Here is a 21548-nt window from a genome sequence, read left to right on the forward strand (position 1 = left end):
GAGTTATATGCATATTTGTCAGAGGAGATCCTCAGAGTATCTTTGGAACCATTACAAGCTGTTCAAGGTAGCCTGGAATCATTTTAATCATAATGTGAATCAAATTTTCTGGTTGTACGTAGAGCCAGCTTTCAGTCAACAGCTCTTTCTTTGAAAGAGAAAGAATGGGCTAAGAGGGCCTAGTCTATATTACAGATTATCCTTGTCAATTGCTGCATTCCATCCAATGAATGAGTAATGAGACCCGAATAAAGACCAGTTCTGTTTATTTTGCTTGCTGGAGAGACCTTACTAAAATCACTGGTGCAACCCATGGGCTGGATCTTGCTGATCCTTACATGCATACTTATATTTATGCTAGTAAGTAATTCTATTCATTTCAATTAATCCCTTATAACACATAAAATTCACATATACCTTGCTTATAACCCCTGCTAAGCATTTATTCACTCCCTGTAAGTGTAACCATAATATGAAGTGTGATTAAAAAATTCTATACAAAGTTTCAGCTCAAAGAAAATGTGTGTTTATATTATAAACCACTGAACCCCCCCCCAATTATGATGGAAATAGGTTTTTAACTCTAATGAAACAAAAAGTCCTACTGTAAATACAACAAAGTGGAGATCAGTCAGTGAGAAGACTTCAGGAAGATTTTAGTTTGGTTCTTATCAGCTCTTCAAAGCAGTATTCCTTCAGGTTCTAACAGCAGGTAGTTTTGTAGGGATTTGGGCACTGGTAGTAAAGGGATAAGGGAGTGGCATTGGTGGCCAAACTTTTTCCGAATGGCAAAGCGGCACAGATGTTGCAGACACCGGGCTCTGCATGACAGCTTAAAGACAGATTCATAGAAAGTGATGTGCCTCTGAAAGGAGAGAAAATAAGTAAATATTAAATTCAAGCTTTGGACAAGTTAATCAGAGCATTTTCCAGTTCAGAACAGTACTGATTAGACTAAGTTTATGATTACCAGTATACCAGTATGTTCATGAATGAATATTACAATATATTGGTGTGATACTTGGAGATAAAATGTAAAGGTAAAAGTAATTCTTCTAAGGAAGGACCACAAATAAAATTACTGCAGATACAAAATCTTCAAGAAAATCTTTTGTGTGTGTGACTCTAAATGCAGTAACTGCCAGTAAAATTCTGGTATACAGGTATAAAACTGTTGTGTGCGAGACTATGTTTAATCCATCAGGGAAAACAACTGTAGAATGCCATTATATGAGAGATTTTTGTCTTATTTTCAGGTGTGGCTGGGTTATACCTAAAGAGATGAAGGAATGAAATTGTATTCACTAGAGCTGGCAATCAGTTGGTTAACACTTAGAGATGAGGTGTGGCTTGGTCTTCATTTAAAACAATTCCATTTAAATCAAGCTGGGGGAGGGGGGAGAAGAGGATGGAAGTTGGGGTAAGAACATACTTTATTGGACAGAGTAGGAAGAACAGCTTTGTGATTAAAGCTGTGCACTGGAGACCTCTACTCTATTTTGAAGTCTGCCACACACTTCCTGTGTGTCCCTGGCCAACTCGTTCAATCTCATATAGGTAAAATGTTTGTTGTGAAGCTAAATGCATTAAAGTTTATTAGATGTTCAGATGCTACAGTGTTATGGGTCATGTGATGACCAAAGATAGATAAAGTAGATAATCTGGAGTACATTAGTATACTAGCTGGGCTGCATCTATATTTTGTACCACTTCCTGCCATGAATTTCACTCGTTTACCAGTGCAACAATGATGGCATAGTCATCTTGTGCTCTAACACTCTGCTGTTGACTCTTCACTGCTTCATCTTTTCAGAGGACTAAAACATTTTCAGGATTCTGTAATACATCTCATCAGGAAGGGATCTGTCCTCACTTCCAGAAACAGAAAAACACACCAAAACAAAACCCCAGCTTAAGTAAATTTTTCCTGAACTTCTAAATTTGGTTGAATGAATCCAGCCTTTCTGTAAGAGGCTAAAGGGACGCAACTCCCCTGCTTTTTCATGGAAGAGAGATAGTGCCTCTCTACTCCTCCACTTCTACATGCCTCACCTGGGACCTGGAGCAAACTCCTTAAAGAATGAGAGGGCAATTTGAATTTCACTCTTTGGTTTCCATATGGAGATGGCTGTGGAATGAATGCCCAGTGGTTTTGTGATGTGGAAATCTGCCAATGACTTTTGGCCACTACTGATCTTATGATATGTGTGCCCTGAATGGAGCAGGGGTCTTATTTATAGAATGCCATGTGCTTATGTCGTTTAAGATTGTATCAAAATGCACACACGCAGGATGCACCAGATGAAGTTTATACATAAGGCAAACTTCAGTCTGGTGTTTCCTAATGTATGAGTGGTTGACTTTGTTGCCTTCATAAAGGTCTTTTGATGCAGTTTTCTATGTGTAATTGTTTACAGTGTAGTAATGTTTAGAGAGGTGTGTGGGGCCAGGCACTATACAGACACCTGGTAAAAGGAGAGTCTTCACTCCACAGCTTTTACAAAGTATCTATGCAAGACGGCAGCATAGGGAGAGAAAGCAGTTTAAGGGAGGTCACAGATCTGTGGGAGGACCAGTTTCCGAAGTCATATCCAATACCCAGTGCTGTCTGTGTCTCTGATCTGAGATAACTGAACTTGTAATCTGGAAGACAAAGACTCTCTTTTCTTTTATCTCCTTCTCTTAGCTGTTCATCACCCCTCAAATATTGTTGTTACTTTCCAAGATTTAGAGAAAAAAAAAAGCAAAGCGAATGAAACCAATTCCTAGTGTTTCTCTTATCAAGGACATTGGGTTCAGTAGGTAGGACTTGTGCAAAATTTGATGAGAGGTAAACTAAAAAGGAGTAGTTGGCAATTTTGTCCTTTTAGTTTTTACTTCAGAAGGCTGAAGGTGCTTGCCTTTGTGTTGACCGTCACCACTTGGTGTACATTATCCATGCTACTTCCTGTGTAGAAGTGATATTAAAAATATACGTATTTGTAATAATCTTGGGACTGCACTCCCAAACTGATGTAAATAAGGGGAATCTATGAAGTTAAATCAGTGTAAAACTGCTGCAATGAGACTCTGATCTGTACGTAAAAGTCCCAGAGGGACCATCCTTTCTAAGGGAAGCTTCAACACGTTTTATTTTTCATCTTGGATTTCCTTCTTTTCATTTGTACAGACTGTCAGATACTCTAGCTCTCCCCAATAGCATGTGAATGTTTTAATTTTTCAGTGGAGGATCATTACTGATCATTTTAAAAGCAAGGGGTGTGGATTTCCTTTGTCTTGTACTTTGTCTGCCCATCTATGCCTTTACAAGATAGATAGCGGAGGCAGTCATTCTAATGGTGAGGCTGATAGGGGCGATACAAGGGTTGAGTCCCTTATCCATTGTTTAACGAGGTCCTGGGCCCAGCTGAGTTCTAGCTAGTTCATGCTGGTCCAGTCAGCCTACCTGATTGATCCTGGCCCTCCATTTAAGAAAACCTCTCTGTCAGGTGACTTTTGCTGCACAAAACATTTTGTTTCCCTGGTCTACACAGCTTCACCCCCTGCCTTGATTTCACTCCTGGTTTCTGACTCATGTGACAATTGGCTCCTGGCCATAGTTTGTCTCTGGCTCCTACCCTTTGCCCTGGCATTCTAGCTGCAGATTTTCAGCATTGAACCCTAGCCTACTACCTTGGATCTGTCTCTTGCTTTTACCCCTCTGACTTGGCTTGTCAGGCTAATGACCTCTGGCTTTTGACCTGCTCCTGGTTTCTTACTAAATGTTAATGCACGTGGCTTTAGCTGTTAGCTGGAGCTACCCCAGACCAATCATGCTAGGAGGGAACTTGAATTGCTTGGAGTTACATGAACGTGGGATTGCTTAGTACTCTCAGGAAAGGGATTTGAACTGCTGATTTGGTAGGCAGACCTACTTAACTGGTCACAGGAACCAGCCCACAACTCACTCACCTGAAATATTTCCTCTGGGATAGCTTCAATCCATTTCTCAGGAATGGGGATCTGAGAGTAGGAGTTGAAGAGGATTTCGATGATCTCTGGCACAGATGCACATGACCTCAACACCTAGTCATGAAAGAATGAATGTAGAAGTGATGTTATGAGGTTTCACTGGGGGGCTGGAGTGGGTGCTCTACTCTCCCCAGCAGGTAAGTGTCTTCATAAGCTGAAACATGAACCATCTGAAGCTTCACTTCCCATCATGTCACTTGTGGAAGAATCAGATGTTTCACAAATGGCAGCCTGTCTGTTAGCCAGTTAAATGTGTCACTGCTTGTGGATGGTGCCCTTAGTATTGAGAAAAGTTTGGCTCTGTGCAAGTTCCTAAATCTTGTTCGCACATGAAATTATTGGAAGAATTATTGTGACATTATTTTCTTTGGATGCGGCATTTGCCTTTTGCTTACATGTTTGGCTTGTACATTTCAAGCTGGGATAATATTTTCTTTATTGTTTGATGTAAAATCAATGAAACGCAAAGCCATAATGAGACTGCTCTGAAGGCAGAAGTACCAAGCTGGTCCCCCCTGGCTCTGAGACAGGGTGATTTTGATTCTGCTGCATCCCCAAATGGCTAATTATGACCTATCCTAACCCCTTATCCACTAGCCATAAACTTATCACTGCTGAATATTACATTCTACTTTTTGACACTCCAAGCAGGAAGGGGGGACTCTAAAGATTTCTTTCCTCTCACAAGCCAAAATGAATTTGGGCACTCTCACAGGATGCCAGAGAAAATATATCTGCTGTCTCTGACTATGGTAGGGAGTGCTGCAATGAGTGTTTCTCTGTGTATATCAGATATCAAAAAAGTAATGTAACTGCCATTAGAACAGCATTAGGTATGTGCACACCAGAGCCTGGTCCCTGAGAATGGGGCTGGACATGCATCAGACAGTATCTACAGGATATATCTTTGGCATATGGTACACCATCAACAGGAGTGAAAAGATGGGGCATTTTTTCTCATGGTGGAATGCCATAGCATGGTTTGACAAAAGCCACCATTTTACAAAGCAAGGCCTTCTAGGTAAACATTTTAAAAGTACCTAAATGGGATACAAACCTGCATGATCATTGAAAGAAATTTCCAAAATGTATTATGGAAACCCTTGAGGTGGTAAGGCCTTCAGGTAATAAGCCTCATTGCAGGTCAGTGAATCTAGGGCTTCTGGGTATATACGTCCATTTTGAAAATGGGACTTGAGAGCCCAAAATACTTGGGCATCTTTAAAACGTTACTTCTGCAATGACACAGCATTAGAACATAAATACAGACTGGCTTGTTACCATTCTTAAATGAATAGTGGCTCAAAATTCACTCCTTGACCAGTGAACTGGGCTAATGCCTTCCTTTAAAAAAGGATATCTGTCCCTTTCTTCCCTGGCTTAACGAAGTGAGAATTTAGTGTACAGGAAAGGTGGTGGCTTGACAGCTTTGAAGAGTTAGGTCTTTCACTCAGAAGAGAACACTACAAACTTCAGCCCTCACAGACTCTAAGGGCTTGTCTAAACTGCAGAAGCAATGTGTCCCAGAAAGGATGGAGTGAGCATGCTTCACTAAGGCTGCTTTGGGTTTGTCCTCATGGCAGCTCCCCAGCCCCCTGTCTCTGATGGGCCTGAGAATAGCCACTAGGGATGAGCTCAGGGAAGCTTCACTGATGAACTTCTGGACCTGGAGCATGCCAGTGGACTAAGATAGGCGGGGGGTTCTTGGCTCCCTCTGCCCTGGGACTAGCTGCTGTAGCAATCTTGACAAGCCCTAAGTCTATATCTATACCACACTCTGCAGAACCTGGGACCACTGCTGAGACCATCTGCTCTTGCTCTGTGTGCCCCTATGCCTGGCAGTTAGGCAGAGCAGGTGGCTTAGAAGGGTTTTAGCTGCCTGCTCCAGCATATCACTAAGGTTCTTTCAAGCCAGAGAGCTAAAGAGCAGCACCGGGGGATTTGCTCAGGACCCCTCTAAGCCATTTATGCTGCCTGTTTCTGGGCTTGGTTGTGGATATTTTCTTCACAGTAATCCCAAGCTCTGCCTGGAGGAGTGGGAAAGAGGCCATTTCTCTTTCTATCAGGACTGCTGCCAGAGGTGACAACTGATGCCAGTGGTGTGATATAATCTCCTGTTTGTTGGGACCATTTCCCACAGCTTACTGAAAAAGCTCTTAGATGCTAACTGCTTCCAGTCATTTCTTTTGGGCTACATTTGAAACAGTGATTAAGAGGCAAACTTTTCTGCAGCACTTTCAAAATCAAAGGTCTGTCTGAGCCTAGAAAGCCATTTGGGCTGGCAAGGGTAAGGAGGCATGCTGGTTTCTTTAGCCAACAGAACACAAGGGAGCAATGACAGCCATTGTATAATGATAGCCACCAGCCCAGTGTTATCATCACTGTCCATCGTGTCCCATCCTAAGGTATCCACTTGCAGCTGGACTGACTCTTGATAACCTTTGCTCCTGGCCTGAATCTAGACTCAAACTCATGTCTCTGGAATTTCAATGAAACTCCCTCACTGCTCTGCCCCTGCACACATACTGCTTTATTGATCCCCTATAATAACCTGTCCTCTTGAAAAGGTATCTTTAATATGTAAGCTGGAGGATCTCAATCTGCATCTAGTGAGTCTGCAAGACCATACCTTTACAAAGGCTGTAGGCCATATTTTTTGGGAGCCATAGTTGAGCAGTGTCTGCACTGTGAGATGTGGCCTCAGCTCCTGCTTGAATGCTGCAGTCTGCAGAACGCAAGCCATTGGGGAGGATCCATTGTAGTCTATAGCATTCACATCTGCTTTAGTCTGCAGCAAAAACTGGACCAAGCTGTAATTAGCATTTTTGCAGGCTTTGTGGAGCGGGCTTTTCTGTTCTTCATCTGTGGTATTTACATCTGCTCCATACATAATCAGCAATCTGCACATCTGTAAGTAGATTTCTTGGTCCTCAACATTTTTTCCTTGTCCACAAGTCACACTGAGTGCTGTTTCTTCCTGACTGTTCTTCTTATCCACATTAGCACCATACCTCAAGTACAAGTGGGCATGCTCATAAAGCCCGTGCTTAGCTGCTATGTGAAGTGGTGTTTCTTGGGTGTCTTCACTTGGCAGGTCAACTTTAGCACCGTATTTCACTAGAAGCTTCGCACATCTGGAAAAAAAGGGTAACATTAACACTTAAGGGAGGAGAACTGGAAAGTGAATTTTTGAGTCAGAAGCTGGCTTCATTCCATTATTTGGCTATCTTTTCCGCATCCTATTAATCAGAGCACTAAGATTATCCCCGACACTAGAGAAAATAAGTCTGCCAGCCTCTAGCTTGTTGGGTGAAGGCTACTAACTTTCACCAGGGCTTGTTCACATAATTCAGGTGCCGCTAGTAGGACAGGTCAGTAGGTTGAAGGGATAGATATGATGCCATTCAGGCTGGCATGGTTAAATTAGACCTTTATGTTGTACCAATGTATATTCAAAACAAATGTTTGGCATTTATTTAAAAAGGAACTGAAATGTAACTTGAAGATGGACATGCATGACAGTTACTTCTGGGTTATTTACTCTGCATTTAACCACTGTGTAAAATCACAGCAGGGTCCCTGCTGGACACATGACCTCAACTTCAGAAGTAATCTGCAATATGCATTATTACAGTGTCTCACCACTAGGTGCCAGAGGAGTCAGTAATACCATGTTTGTATAGAGTAAACACTTACCTCTGGGACAAAACTGACTAGAGCTGTAGACACACAATTTTACACCAGTGTATCTTAAATGGATGTGTAATTGCTTTTCACTTTCTAAGATGTAACTGTGCCCTGGAGTGGTATATACACTGGTAAAATGCTATACTTTGTGTGTCCATTCCACTTTTATCCCAGAGGTAAATCAAATTACTGTAGAGTAAATACATGTATAGCATGCCCACACCTTCAATCATGTTTTCTTTAAGTACTGACTGTTTGTTCAGTTCATAGAAATAAGGGCAGGTGTTGTGCTGAGGAGTTTGCAGTACCACTGACAAAAAAGGCAGACAGCTAAGTTAGGACACCAGGATGGAGGAGAATTTTGTGAGCTCTTTTTCTTCTTTGATCAGAGATTCTCAACCAGGGCACCACAACGCCTGAGATCCTTTTAAGGGTGACACTGTTAGATGTACAAATACCTACACGTGATTTGTAAGATAAACCTAGAGATTTCAAATAGGAATCCATAGTGTCAAAAACATTCTGACCTGCTATAGTCTTTCTGAGTTCTTTACAACAGAAGAATTGCTATGTTATTTTCCTGCAGTCAAAAAAACAAATAAAAACCAAGAACTGGCATTTTCTGAGGAGTGCCTTGAGCCTCACAAAGGGTGCCTTGAGTCTAAAAAGGCTGAGAACCACTGTTTTAAATAGTATGTCACTTGTAACTTAAGGACAATGCAGAAGTTGCAAATATTTTGCAGAGTTCTGAGTGAGGAGCTGGGAGATGCTTGGCAAACTGGGGTGGGGAATACAATCCAAATGATTTATCTTGGGCAGAACAGAGAGGGATGAGACCCAAGGTCTGAGACACAGTTGCATACAGACTTTTGAATGGGCAACTCAGGTGTTTTAACTTCCTAAGTGTAAGATCAGTAGGACAATGGAACAAGCTGCCGACAGATGTTGTAGACTCTCCATCACTGACAATTTCTAAGAGGTTGGATAGATATCAATAGTATAAGGCATCCATCTTGGACAGTTTAGGAGCAGATAATCTTGCATGTATGCAGGGGGTTACACTAGATGACCCTTGAGGTCCTTTCTAAAAATATGCAGTGAGGAGTTTAATGAAATGGAGGGATTATATAGGGGGATATGATTAGCAGGTATGGAAGATGGCTTTGGCATTTATGCTTGTAAGCAAGGATAATCAGGAACTAGGGTTTAGTAGCATCTCCCACCCCTTGAAATGAGGAGCTTGGAAACATACTGTTGTAACCTGGGTATACCCAAAGGTATACTCAATCGAATGGGATGGGTAGGCAGGAGGCGGTGCTGTGAGAGGGATGCTAGAATTTAGGGCGGATCCTCTTTCATTTATAGAGTTAGCCCAGGCCCAAAGTTCTTAACTATATACATTTTATTGAGTTGCAAACATTTACATGTATAAAACTCTTTAAAATAGATACAGGTATAGGTACAAATATACATATAACAGTCTGTTAGCAAGAGGACGTCTGCCCCAGCGAGGGCATTCAGGTAAGTACTTGTGCCCCAGACCCAGAAGAGGGGTGGATTCCGGGACAGTCAATCCAGCAAGTCTATATTGCAAGTGAGTTAGCTAATAAAGACATCCTTACAGAGCCCATTATACAGAATTAATACACCCAACTATTTATAACACCAACAATAGCAATAGATACCAAATAAGAAGCATAACTGTACCAGATATTAGACACCCCCTATCTGGGTTCCAACCATGTGGTCCCTCAAATGGCATAGGATCTTCTCCCCCTAGGCCCCCTGGGTGTTCCACAGTGTGGATTTGGGGTATCCTCCCCTTCTACCCTGGGGAATGGAGGATGTGTGGGGCCTTCCCCCCTGCCCACTCCTCACAGGGTTCCTTGTAGGGCTGTGCAAAGCTTCAGGTGGTGATTCAATTTGAAGGAGATTCAGCCCAATTCGGTGGCCGAATCTCCGAATCTGAATCGAATTGGGACCAATTAAAAGGTCCAAATCAATTTGAAGCTTTCCAAATCTTTGGAAAAGATTCGGAGAGCTTTGATGATTTGGACAGTCCCCAGTGGCTGCAGCAGGGAGCTGCAGCTGGACTTGGAGCTGGTAAGTAGGGGGCAGGGGAAGGGAGCTTGGGGGAGAGAGGAGGAGACTATCGGGGGACCTCTGCCAACCCCCATCGCCTGCCTGCTTCCCCAGCCCCCTGACCTCCACCCGCTTCCTCAGCCCCCCCATGGCTGCCCTGCCCACCCCAGCTCCCGGCCAGCCCTTTAAAGAAAAGGCCTGGTAGTCACTGGGTGCTCCCAGGTGGGGGGTGATCCTGACTGCCCCCCACTGGTCCATGCTGCATGGGGGGGCTCTGCCACGAGCCCCCTGACCCTCCTTTCACTCTCCCAGCCCCCCCACGGGTGCCCCGCTTGGGCCAGCTCCAGCCCTTTAAGAAAAAAAACAAAACGGAGAGAAGCCCCGGGATTCACCGCTCCTGCAGCGGCCTTGGGGCTTTGGGGGCCTCATGCAGAGCCCCCCATTGGGCAGTGGGGGGTAGCGGGGATCACCTCCTGCTGGCAGGAGTGGTGAGTCCCAGGGTTTTCTGTTTTTTTCTTAAAGGGCCGGAGCTGGGGCGGGCAAGGCAGCCATGGGGGGGACTAGGGGAGCAGGGGGGCTCAGGGAACTCGTGCAGAGCCCCCCCATGCAGCGTGGGGCAGTGGGGGGCAGCAGGGGTTGATCCCCCGCCCAGCAGCACCTGCTCCAGTGAGTTCAGTTTTTTTTCAAAGTGCTGGGAGCTGGGGCAGGCGGAGCAGCCATTGCCGGGCTGGGGAGGATGGTCCTGGCTGATTTGGAGATTTGGCACTAGCCAAATCTCCGAATCAGACTCCGCCAAATTGATTTGGGGTAGTGATTTGAATCAATGAATCAAATCACTGCCCCTTGAATCGCCCGACTCCAAATCCGAAGCGAATACTAGCTGCTTCGCACAGGCCTAGTTCCTTGCTCGGGGGCACCTCCCCTGTGGGACCCGGGTTCCCGGTAACTCACGGTTCTTCTACTGGGGGCTGTTGATCTGGCCTCTGGGTCTCCGCACCATCTCAGGCCTCCTGAGGCTATTGGCCTGGAGCTGGCAGCCCTTCCCTCTGGACCCTGTGCCCCACGCTGGGCACCTAGGGAGCTCCTCTGGGCGCTGAGCCCTCACTGGCTCCAGTCCCTGCCTCATGCTGGGGGTCTTTCCCCTTCCTGGACCCTGCTTTGGCCACCGGGGCTCTTTTAGTTCAATGCTGAGCCACACTGTGGGGCTGTGGCTATCTGGGCTAAAGCTGGGGAAGGGGGGAGGGGCTAACTTGAGCAGCTTTGAGCTGCTCTTGGGGTCGACTCTGTGCACCGACCTGCACACTGTGTGGGGCACGAGCAGCCTTGAGCTGCTCCCAGGGCCGGTTCCCCATGTGCCAATTCATGCACCGCCCCAACCGGCCGCTTGCCAGGTTCGCAGGCTCAAGCTGCCTTGCCATGTGCCGATCTGTGCACTATTGAGGCTCAGGCGGGGCCCTCACAGTAGTCTCTCCAGAGCTCCTCTCTCCTTGCCATCCCTCGCCGCATCTCTCTCATGTGGCTCATGCCGCTCCTTTTATTCCCTCAGAGGGCTCCCTGAAGTCCAGCAGACCTGCAGTTTGCGGGTCCCAATTAGGTCCGGGTGCTCGTCACCCCTCCCTTCAGGGTAGGGGTGGTGCCAGCTCCTCCCAACTCTTCCCCAGTTGGTGGTTGGGCTCCACCAATCGGAATGAAGAATTCTCTGCCAGAGCTGCAGCGGGGGCTTGAGCGGGTGAGTCTGCCACAACTGTATGAAGTAACACTGCTGTGTGTGGAAGGTGGTCCATTCGCAAGTGATCAACCTGCCCAGAATAAGCACTGCTGAGGACAGGCCAGATGTCTACCTGATGGGATGGTCTCAGGTACTTGACATTTTCAGTAAACGCTCCTTGTTCTATGGTCCAGCTCCCTCTCAATGCCTGAAGGGCAGTGAGTTTAAAAGCTATGAGTATTTAGATTTGTTAAATCTCCTCAGGAGTTTTTCAGTTTCCAGTCCCTTCCATTGGCTCCCAAGAAGCTATCTGAATCACTAGCTTTTTTGAGTTCCTCCTTAAAAATCCCAGCATGAAATGATCCCTGAACACTGCATCATGGTAGGGTTGGTCTCTTTGTTTTTCTTGCCTGGCAGAGATGCGGCTTTGGCAGTAATGGCCAGCCTAGAGATGGGTGTGGGATGGGGATTCTGGCTTCCTCCTCCTAGAAAATACCAGGGAGGAAGGGAAACAGTCATAGAAATCTCTATGCCTCCTTCAGAAGTTACGGCAGGACCAGGGAACGGGAGTATCAGGAGTAGGGAAGAGAAGGTGAAAACTTGATGGAGTTAGTGGAAGCTGGAGAATGCAAATGGGAATTAGAGAGGATTATGGTAAGGAGGTTATGCTTTTCATTGACAGACAGATTGGAATATTGACTTATGTACCTAAACTTCCAGATTTTTCAGACTTTCAACTTTAATGGTTTTGAAACATGGCAAATACAATTCACTCCATATATGTCACAGCTGTGGCTAGCAGTTAGCCAATCCCTTGAGCTTTGGTGACTCTGCTGTGGGTATGAACTGGCCATGAATGCAGATAGACTGCAAAACCAAGGCAATTTTTAACTATAAAAGGAATGAGGTTCTAGGACAGCATCCCAAATACTGGGGGGCGAAAAAAATGAACAGCTTTCATGATCAGGTTTGAAAGGGGATAGCATTACATGGCTGTCCATGGTAGAATCTGCCAGGGCCCTTTTAGTCCTAAGTCCTTTGATCCAAAGAGCGTTCCAGGTCCAGGGTTAGAAGCTGTTGTCTTTTCTTCCTCCAGTGCAAATTAACTTTATATCTCCAGCTGTTAGATGTTAACGCCAAAACTGGATGATTGTTGAATGTGTGGGGCAAGTGTACTGGGCTAGCATTTTGGGTTATGAGGTGAAAGGGCACAGGTTTGAAAGGTTTGTGAATACATAATACATACCCGAAGCATTTTACAAATGTTGAGTCTATAAGTAGGTTTCAGTGCTTGGGCCATGGTCTTTAGATCAGACCTGTCTGCATCCAATCTGGTGGTTTCTCTTTTTGTGTGAATGAAGAGCCTCAAGCAATAAAGCTGCATGACTTCTGTTCTCTCATTGCCATCTGTAGCATTTGGGAACTGGCCCAGATTCCCAGTGGGATGATGCTCTAGCTGAGGATGTGTCATTTTCTGGGATGCTTGTCATCCTCACACTAGCCAGCTATTGGATGTTGTGCTTGCAGGAAGTTACCTTGTCACAAACGGTCTTAAAACCAGCAGACTAGATGGTGGAAAATTGTCTGCTTAACAAGTCTTCTAGGACCTTTGTACATGCAACAAAATTGGCTTTTAAAGTGGCTTAACTGCCCTTTTGCACTGCTTTAATGGCATTGTTGTTTGCACGCTCGGTGGCGTATTCCACTTTAAATGACTTTGTAATGTAGCAAGGTGGAATACCTCTGAGGTGTTTAATTTGCTACCTAATAAAGTGCAACAGTGCACAGGGCACTGGAAGCTGATGTGCTCGGGGAAGCTCGGGCTTAGTGGGCTTCTAGTGCCCCATGCACTGTCCCTGCCACTTTCTCCCACTGCCAGCACATCCAGCTGCTCTCCTGCCATCTTGCCGCTCTGTCCCAGGGGCAAGCCAACTGTTCCTGGGTGGTCCCAGGTGGCGGGGATGGTGCAGGGGTGCTGGAGCTTACCTTAGGGGCTGTGCAACCTGGAAGCATCTTGTGCAGGCAGGCTCAACTGAAGGGGGGAAAAAAGTGGCAAGAAGCCTCATTTTTTAAAATTATTTATTTTTCTCCCAGAGCCTGCCTGCCTGAGGTGCATGGGGCCTGGTGCTTTCCTCTGCAGCTGCAGGGGGGCTGGTGCTTCCCTCTGTGTCAGTGGTGCTCCCTGGGACTGCCTGGGCTGGATGCCAGGGGGCGGGTGCCACCTGGGTGGTGCTGGCGCCACTGCAGAGGGAAGCATACGCCCTCCTGTTGCTCAGGGACTGCTGGACCCACCGGCAGCTTGCTCCCCACCCCGCTGTGGGAAAGGCAGGTAAGCTCTAAGGATCAGGCCCTCACCCTTGTGGACATGCCATGGGGCTTAGTTCAGTTTAGTTCTCCCAAAATTGAAATGGTGACTTTTTAAAAACACACCGTTTTAATTTAGGGAGAACTAAACCAAATAAAACCCCTGTGGCATGTACAAGCACCCCTGTAGAGTTTATAGACCATCCTGATCTTAGCATCTTGCCTCAGCCCTAGCTCCTGCACTCCTGGCATTCATGTTTGGCTTCTTGATTTCTGACTCTAGTTTCTGACTTTGGCTAGCCTCCTGGCTTCCTAATTCTGGTTCTTAGCCTCTATCCAACTAGCCATTGGGGCTGACCACCTGTACCCTGGTCCCTGATGGCCATCTCTCAGCAAGCATTCTGGGCACCACAGGCTAAATGCTTCTGGAAGTCCAGTGTGCATGGGTACAAGCAAGGTTATAAAGCATGCAGCGTGCACAGATGTGCTAGAAAGATTTTGTCAAAATCACTGTGAGGATGTATTAAACTGTTCTGAAGTCATAGGGGATGATCAACCATTTCCTGCAATTGATCTGTCTGCAGTTGTTTCATCTCTTGGCTTAGACACATCCCTGGAGTGTTATGTAGACTGTCTCTATAATCCACTTCTGACATCTGTGCCTTCAGGCAAGGGTCTGCCTGCATAGGCTGGAGGTGGGTGGGAGTTTAGAAAGCCAATGGTCTTTCTATATATTCATCAACTCTGAGAAGATTAGAGAATGATTAACAGCTGAAAACATCCAGACCACTGCCCTGACCTTGATTTAGCACTATGTACAGTAGTACTGAGATGGAATAACTCAAGTTGGTATGTGTTTCTATGGCTACAGAAGGCAAGGTGCAGCGACTGACATTTAAAAGGTGTTCCCTACTCGTTTTTGATTTTCCTATTTAAGTGGTCACCTTATTTTCAGAAGATAGTTGTAGGGAGATGTGGGCTGCAACTTATCCTGTGGCTCTCCAGATGCAGCATAACTTGATTTGCATTAGAAAAGTCTATTTCCACATTACTGAAAAGGACATGCATGTGGATAAGCCATTTTCTGTAACGTGGGATCGATGTGGGAGCAGACCTATGCCCTGTGAAGTAAAGCCCTTACTTGAAAGAAAATCAGAGTGTTATGGGCAATGATCCACCAGAAGTAACTTTTTCTCCCCCCCACCTTTCTTCTTCTTCTTGGGCCAAGTCCTCTAGTAGGTGGGAGAGGAGGGAGGGAGCTTTGGAGCTTATGGGGACTTTTGGTCTCTTTTTTCCTGTAGAATCTGATTGAGGTCCCTGGGAGGTCTTGCCCCAGTAATGACTGTAGGTGTTCACCTGTCATGTGTGCTTAGGGGGTCCACCTTTTTATGTTTCAAGAACAGACTATGAGTTGCAAGTGGTGTATAGTACTGCTTGCAAGTTGTTTGGCAGTGTCTGCTGTTTCAAGAATCAAAGAGATTGTGATTTTTTTTTGAAGGCTCTCTCTCCTCCACACTATCCATAAACCACCAACAATAAAACCCCAAACCTGTAACAGAAGTGATCTTGAAATTTCCAAAGCGTAATTTCAGAGCTGGAAGACTGTCATAAACCCTTGGACAACAATGGGAGAGATTCTCTCCCTTCACGGTCTTACATTCACAACTGGGAATATATTCTGACAAACAGAAGGAGGTTAAAGATAAACAGTCCACACCAATGTTTTTTTTAGTGCAAGTAAATGAAAGTGATAAGCCAGTCTAAATTAATCAAAATGACTGCTACTTCTTGTGCTAGAAGTTGACGTTGTAGCTGTCGTAATGGTGACACAGTGGCAAAACAATGTCTAGTCCTGCATTACACATAAAGGGCAGTTGGCAATGAAGCTAGGACAAGTGGTTGTGCTGTGTTTAGCAAAGCACATGGGATTTCTTTTAGATGAGTAGGAGGAGGTGGTGGTGCGGGGAGACCAACGTATACTATATGCAAGACCTTGAATACGTTGCAGAATGTCGAGTCCATCATAAACGGTGCTCTGAGAACTGGACCCAGCTGTATGGCATTTGTTACCTAGTGTATCTTTCAACCTCCAAGTCAGTTAAGTCTATAGAGGTATTAACCTACCCATGGAGCTCAGCCATTAAAGGTTCTCTGCTTAAGAGTCGTTGTTTTTTTTTTTTGGCTATGCAGTACACACATGTCTTTGCTCAAGTATTTTAAGTGAAGCTTAGTGCTGGTATTTAACAGAAATAAGACTTCCTCAGATCCAGCCTGACTCATGCAAGCTTTTAACACTTTTTCTTCCTTTTCCTCCCCCCTGTACACTGTCTTTGTCTTTTGTGACAAACAATATCTGATTGAGTCGTGATCATTCGAAAGACTAGCAAATTCCTAATGAGAAATCTCTCTTCCTCTCTCTTTCTTTCTGCTTTTATTAAAGGGATCTATTTCCAGGGAAATAGGCTCCTCATGTGGTGCAAATGGATGTAGTTCCATTTCAAGTGAAGGGTCTAACCCTTTGTTTTTCAGGTGATCTCCAAAGGAAAAACACACTGATCACAGAACTGTGGTGTCAATTGAGGAAATCCACTGTTTGGCATGTGTGTTGTGTTCCCTTCTGTGACAAAAGGAGGCAAATCTCTTACTGCCTCTGGTTCTTTAGCTCCAGCTTTACAGTCTCTTGTTTAGCCCTGTAGGTCCCTGGTTCAGTCCCCAGTGTTTAAGGTGGCAGCTGTCTGCCACATAGTGGGAAGTCATCTGGAATTTGCACTGGTGGTGTGGGCTTCAGCTGCTCAGGGTAAGCTTTTCTCTTTCTAGGGAAAGTACCAGCTAGTGCATTACATACCCACTTTGGTGCCTGACCCACAGAGGATACAGAGTGCTTGCTACTCTCCATTTGAGTCTCTCTGGTTCATGTTTAGTGAGCTGTGTTTTCATCTGTGGAATTCCCATATTTAGTCACTAATGCTGGCCCAGAAGGGGGCAATTTGGTTTGTATTTAAATGCTTTCCTGAACTGTAGGCAATGAGGTTAGGTATTCCATTAAGTCTTTAGGGGTATACTCAGTATGTAAATACAGTATAAGCTAACCTGTAAAAATTGTTTGTAGGTCCCATGAAGTCAGCTGTCTGGTCCTGAACTGGTCACTGATTCTCACAATGAATTTTTCTGGCATCTAACAGCTGGCAGGAAAGTCTGCTTGAGCACTGAGATAGCCCCCCAAAAACTTGGGCAAGTTCTGGGATTTCCCCAACATGGTAGAAGAGTATATTATTATTATTACTATTATTACTGAAAAATTCTAAGGCTAGAATATAGTTTGTGGTGTAACTAGTAAGTAAACATAGTAAACCATGGCAAAATTGGCTGGTACAACTTATTTCTGTTCTTACAAGGGGATGTGTTAATGTGCGTGACCAGTATATACAGTCCCAGAACTGCATGCTCTGCTTACAGGACTCTGAAGGGAAGAACAAGATTTGCACAGTGCAGTGGGGAGGTAAGCTGTCATATTAGCTGACCTGGGAGGAGATTAATTTTTCTTCCTCTTTTTTCCCCCCCTTTTCTTTCATCTCTTTGCTATATGGACCTGTAAGGCTGCATGTATCAGACATTTTTCCCCTTTTAGGGTCAAAAGCCCTGGGGCCAGCCAGCCATGCAAAACGATCATTTCATTACACCTGTGGCTTGTTAATGAGGACCGATAGAGGACACCTGACTCCTTTGCCCTGAGGATGCAGAAGTTGGAAGTGGTGAGAAGCTTGGGGAGGGGAGTAGTAAGGTGCTCCTGAAGGAGTCATGAGGAAGGAAGCCTAGGAAGATAGCCCTGGGGTAGTGAGGACAAGCTCATGGTGAGCAGATTGCATTTAGCTTGAGGCCTTTCTTGAGTGCTGCAGAGGTGGAAGGGACTTCAGAGAGAAACCGTAGGTTTTTCCACACTGAAAAAAGAGCAGACTTGAAGAAGACCTGAGGAGGGAATGAAGACCTAGTTTTGAGGACTAGTACTGCTTGGGATGTTGATTGTTTCATCTGAGAGTTTGAGGTTCTTGCCCAAGAAGGGGTATGACTGAGTATGACCTAGCTGGAAGGCTGAGTGACAGAAGAGGCTGATGATCCCAAAGCCCAGAGTGGAGCTCTGACAATGCCACTTGAAGACAAAAGTCTATGGTGTTATTTCAACCACTGGGGACATGGCGGTGCACTAGGTAGCTAGTTAAAGCCTCCTCTGCTATACCATTACTGCTTCTCATGTTAGCATTAGGTCTGTTCCTATGTGGCATAGTGCTGGGAGGATAGGGGGAAGGTATACAAATAGCATCCTTGCTTGTACAATAGCTAACCCTAACTCAGCTGCTGGTATGAGGGAGTCTTGAGTGGGCTGGCTGGTGCTGCCAGCTGGTGTAGGGCTCATTTCTCTGGCAGCCTTACTATTCCAGGCAGGAGCCTCAGCAAACATGCTGCACTGTTCCATGTGTACTGCCTCCTGAACTGGAAGCAGCATAGTCTCCTCTGTGCAGTGCTCCAGGCAAGCTAATTCACTCCGCTTGGCATGGTAGACATGGCTTAAAAATGCTTTATGACCGGTGGGCACTTTGGTAAAGCAGGGCTTAGATTCCATTCCCTGAGTGCTAGGCATTGTCAAGAGCTTGAGACAAGAACATCAAGACTAGATCCCTATAAAACATCCCGTCTTGTCTTTACCGAGATCAAGTCTGGACAGAGGCATCCCACCTCTGGGGACTGCTGTTCAGGTGGACTAGCAGCTTTCCTACCTCAGCTCTGCTCTGCTTCTGCGGGGTGTAATAGGTCTGCAAGCATTCTAGCTTAACTGCCATGACTGCTCTTTACTGGAAAGCTAAATAAAAGATGAACAGATTGCTTAATACTCCAGGTTGCCACCCTAGAGAGTGTCAAAAAAGTGAGCTGGTTTCTTCATTACAAGATTTTTCTTTTCCTAACATTTTGAAAAATAAACTGTGGGTTTTTTTGAGTGTTTTTTATTTGTATTGTATTTTTGGTGGTGGTGGTTTGAGCCTTCATATGGCACTGGAATCATGTTTTCAAACTTTCTCTCTCCATCTGTGAAGGATAGACACGGTCTTTTAACTGAAAATGAGGTTTTTACCTGCAGTATAGGTGGTTGCAACAGCTGTATCTGTATCTGTATCATATAGGTACACAGATATAAACTGTTACGATGTCACTAGTATTTATGTATGCCTCTATGGTGATATAAATATAGTTAACCCATTGTGACTTTAGCCCTCCCTTTTTTCAAAGTTGCAGTTACAGTGATTTAGCTGAATTGTGTGGCTACATGAGCATGAAGATGTACCATGAAGATGCATTGTAACAGCGTATGCATGGTATTGCTTCCAGGAACAGCTAATTGAAAAAACATTGTTTTTTCTTGCTGTAATTTCGCTTATCAAAGTTTTGGGCAAATGCAATTTGCAACAAGAATTTCATTTTGTTTAGTTTAACATATGTTTAAAATTTTGAATTTTCATTTCTCCCTTTGATAAATTGTGGTAAAATAATGAGAGCGCGCGCATGACTTGGAAAGCCCAGAAACAATCATTCTGGAAGGAGGAGGAAAAAACAAATGCATTAAAGAAAAAGATCAGTTTTGGAAAACCAAAATTTAAATTTAAAATCTCTTCAGAATTTTTTTAATGAAAATTTTTTGTTCAAAATTATTTGCAGGTGGTGGTGGTTGTAGTTGTTGTTGTTATTATTTTAACTACTGCTGTTGGTAAGAGCGAACTCGTCTTTTTTTCTTTCTGTCCCCAGTCAATCTTCTGTGGACTTGGTACATGTTAGAGTCCTCATGTTAGAGGGCTCTGAATGCTCCAATGGTTACAGTTACACCTTTCTTTTTAGCAAAAAGCTTTTGTAAATGAAATTAGCCATTAAGTTATTAGCCAGCTAGCTAATAATTTAAAGACATCTGGAATGGAGGCCAGGGTAGATGTGTATAGCTGCTTGATGGAGTGGAGGCCTACCCCACTCCTAGTGGACATCTGTCAGTCCCTACTCTCTCTAAAGTTCAATGGCTTGCTGATCGTACAGATGTTTGTTCTCAAAACAGTTTCTTCTACCAAAGCCTATTTATCTTTCAAGTTGGATTCATCATCCAGTACTTCTGTTTAACTTTCTTTCATGATATCATTGTCCGTGGGAATGTGGATGTGCTATTTTTCTGAACAGAGAAGCATTGACAGTTGTTTTATGGATGTGTTCATCTGTCCTGATGCCAAAACCCCCATCCAGGCCTTCACCATCTCTCACCATGCTGTTGCCTGGTATCCCTGATGCTCACATTGCAGTTTCTCTGGTCCAGACAAAATGCAGCTGTTAAGATCATCCTCCTTGCCCATTACTCTGACCCAATACTATCCTATTTGAATCCTTCCATAGATTCCCCCATAGATGGATCCAGTATTTTACAAAGTGGGGTGTTAAGGCAGCAAACTCTGCCATATGAGTGGCTGAATCCCCACTCTCAGCTTCCTCTTCACCGCAAATTGGGGTGAGCAGACCATGCTGCAGAAGCAGCAGTTAGGGGCTTTAAGTCCCCTAATCAGGTAACATGCTTCCTCCTCCTCTGCTCTCAGCACTCCCTCCATGTACCCTCTGTGCTTATGGCACCTCCCCTCCCACTCTTCCTCTTACCCTTTCCACTTATACCTTTGGGCACAGAAGGAGAGACCCACCTGCCACCACCACTGTCCCAGCTGCTCCTGGCCTGCTCTAGCTGGGGCAGTAGGAACTGGTTGCTCAGTTGGGGACAGTAGCAATAGGCAGATTCTCCCAGCCCAGAAGCAGACACAGGGAGTGGGAGTCTTACCTGATTCAGGGACTTAAAAATAAAGTCCCTGGCTGGTGTTTCTGCAATGTGGTCTGAAAGGGAGTTATGACTGCACCGCTGCACTCCCTTTGAACCTGCCCCTGGATATCCCTACTTTATTGCATCAAGTTCAGGCTTCTTCTCATAACCTTGAAGGCTCTTCTCACTTCTCTCCTTCCTTATTTCTCTGCTCTTGCCTCTTATACCTTGGTAAATCATACTAGCCTGGTCTGCTTGAATCAGCTGGTTGTTCAGTCAGCTCCCTCATATCATTCCAAGCACAGTGCCTAATGCATTGAATATCCTGTGTTGACAAATCTCAGAATAGTTGGTGTTCTTAATCCTAGCTTGTAGAGGAGTGACTGTCAACTGGGGCGTCACTGCACCTCGGTACGCTGCAAGATCCTTTAAAGGATGCCATGATGTGTAAGTAGATAAGCGAGGTGTGAAGATATAAGGACAGGTTCAGGCTTCTCCCTGCCTGGCCTCTCTGCAAGGAGGTGAGCACTGTATTAAACAAATTAGCTTTTGACATGGAGTACTGCTCAGTAGGGGTATGTGAAATGGGCCCTATTCAATTTGGATTTGGCCTGAATTGGGTACAGTGATTCGATTAATTGATTCAGATCACTGTCCCCGATTTGGCCAAATACGAATCTAAAGATTCAATGCTGATTTGGAGAATCAGTGATTCGGCCATAGACGCAGCTTTAAATGTTTTTTTTTCTATGTACTTCAAGGTACCAGGAGCAGCCTGTGAATGCTGTGATGCTGGGATGGATGGAGTGTCCCACAGGAGTGTGAGTGGGGGGGGAAGGGGGCCTGCATGCTCAGCGATGAACCTGGAAGTGGACCAGAAGTACTTCCAGTCCACTTCTGGGTCCACTGGGGAGCATGCTGGAGGGA

General features: G+C 45.0%; 1 protein-coding gene across 3 annotated transcripts in view; it reads right to left on the reverse strand.

The window, feature by feature from the left end:
* Positions 1-249: 249 nt before the first annotated feature.
* The window catches only part of ASB18 (ankyrin repeat and SOCS box containing 18), a 51062-nt gene continuing 29763 nt past the window's right edge, over positions 250-21548 (reverse strand). For all 3 annotated transcript variants that reach the window (XM_025214085.1, XM_006032343.2, XM_025214084.1), the window contains 3 exons: positions 6641-7145; positions 3952-4065; positions 250-865 (listed from right to left, as the gene is read on the reverse strand). In XM_025214085.1, the coding sequence (XP_025069870.1) occupies positions 680-865; positions 3952-4065; positions 6641-7145 (805 nt within the window). In that variant the 3' untranslated portion in view covers positions 250-679. The remainder of the gene's footprint in view (positions 866-3951; positions 4066-6640; positions 7146-21548) is intronic.

This window comes from Alligator sinensis, unplaced genomic scaffold (genome assembly GCF_000455745.1).
Source record: "Alligator sinensis unplaced genomic scaffold, ASM45574v1 scaffold205_2, whole genome shotgun sequence".
NCBI classification, from domain to species: domain Eukaryota; kingdom Metazoa; phylum Chordata; order Crocodylia; family Alligatoridae; genus Alligator; species Alligator sinensis.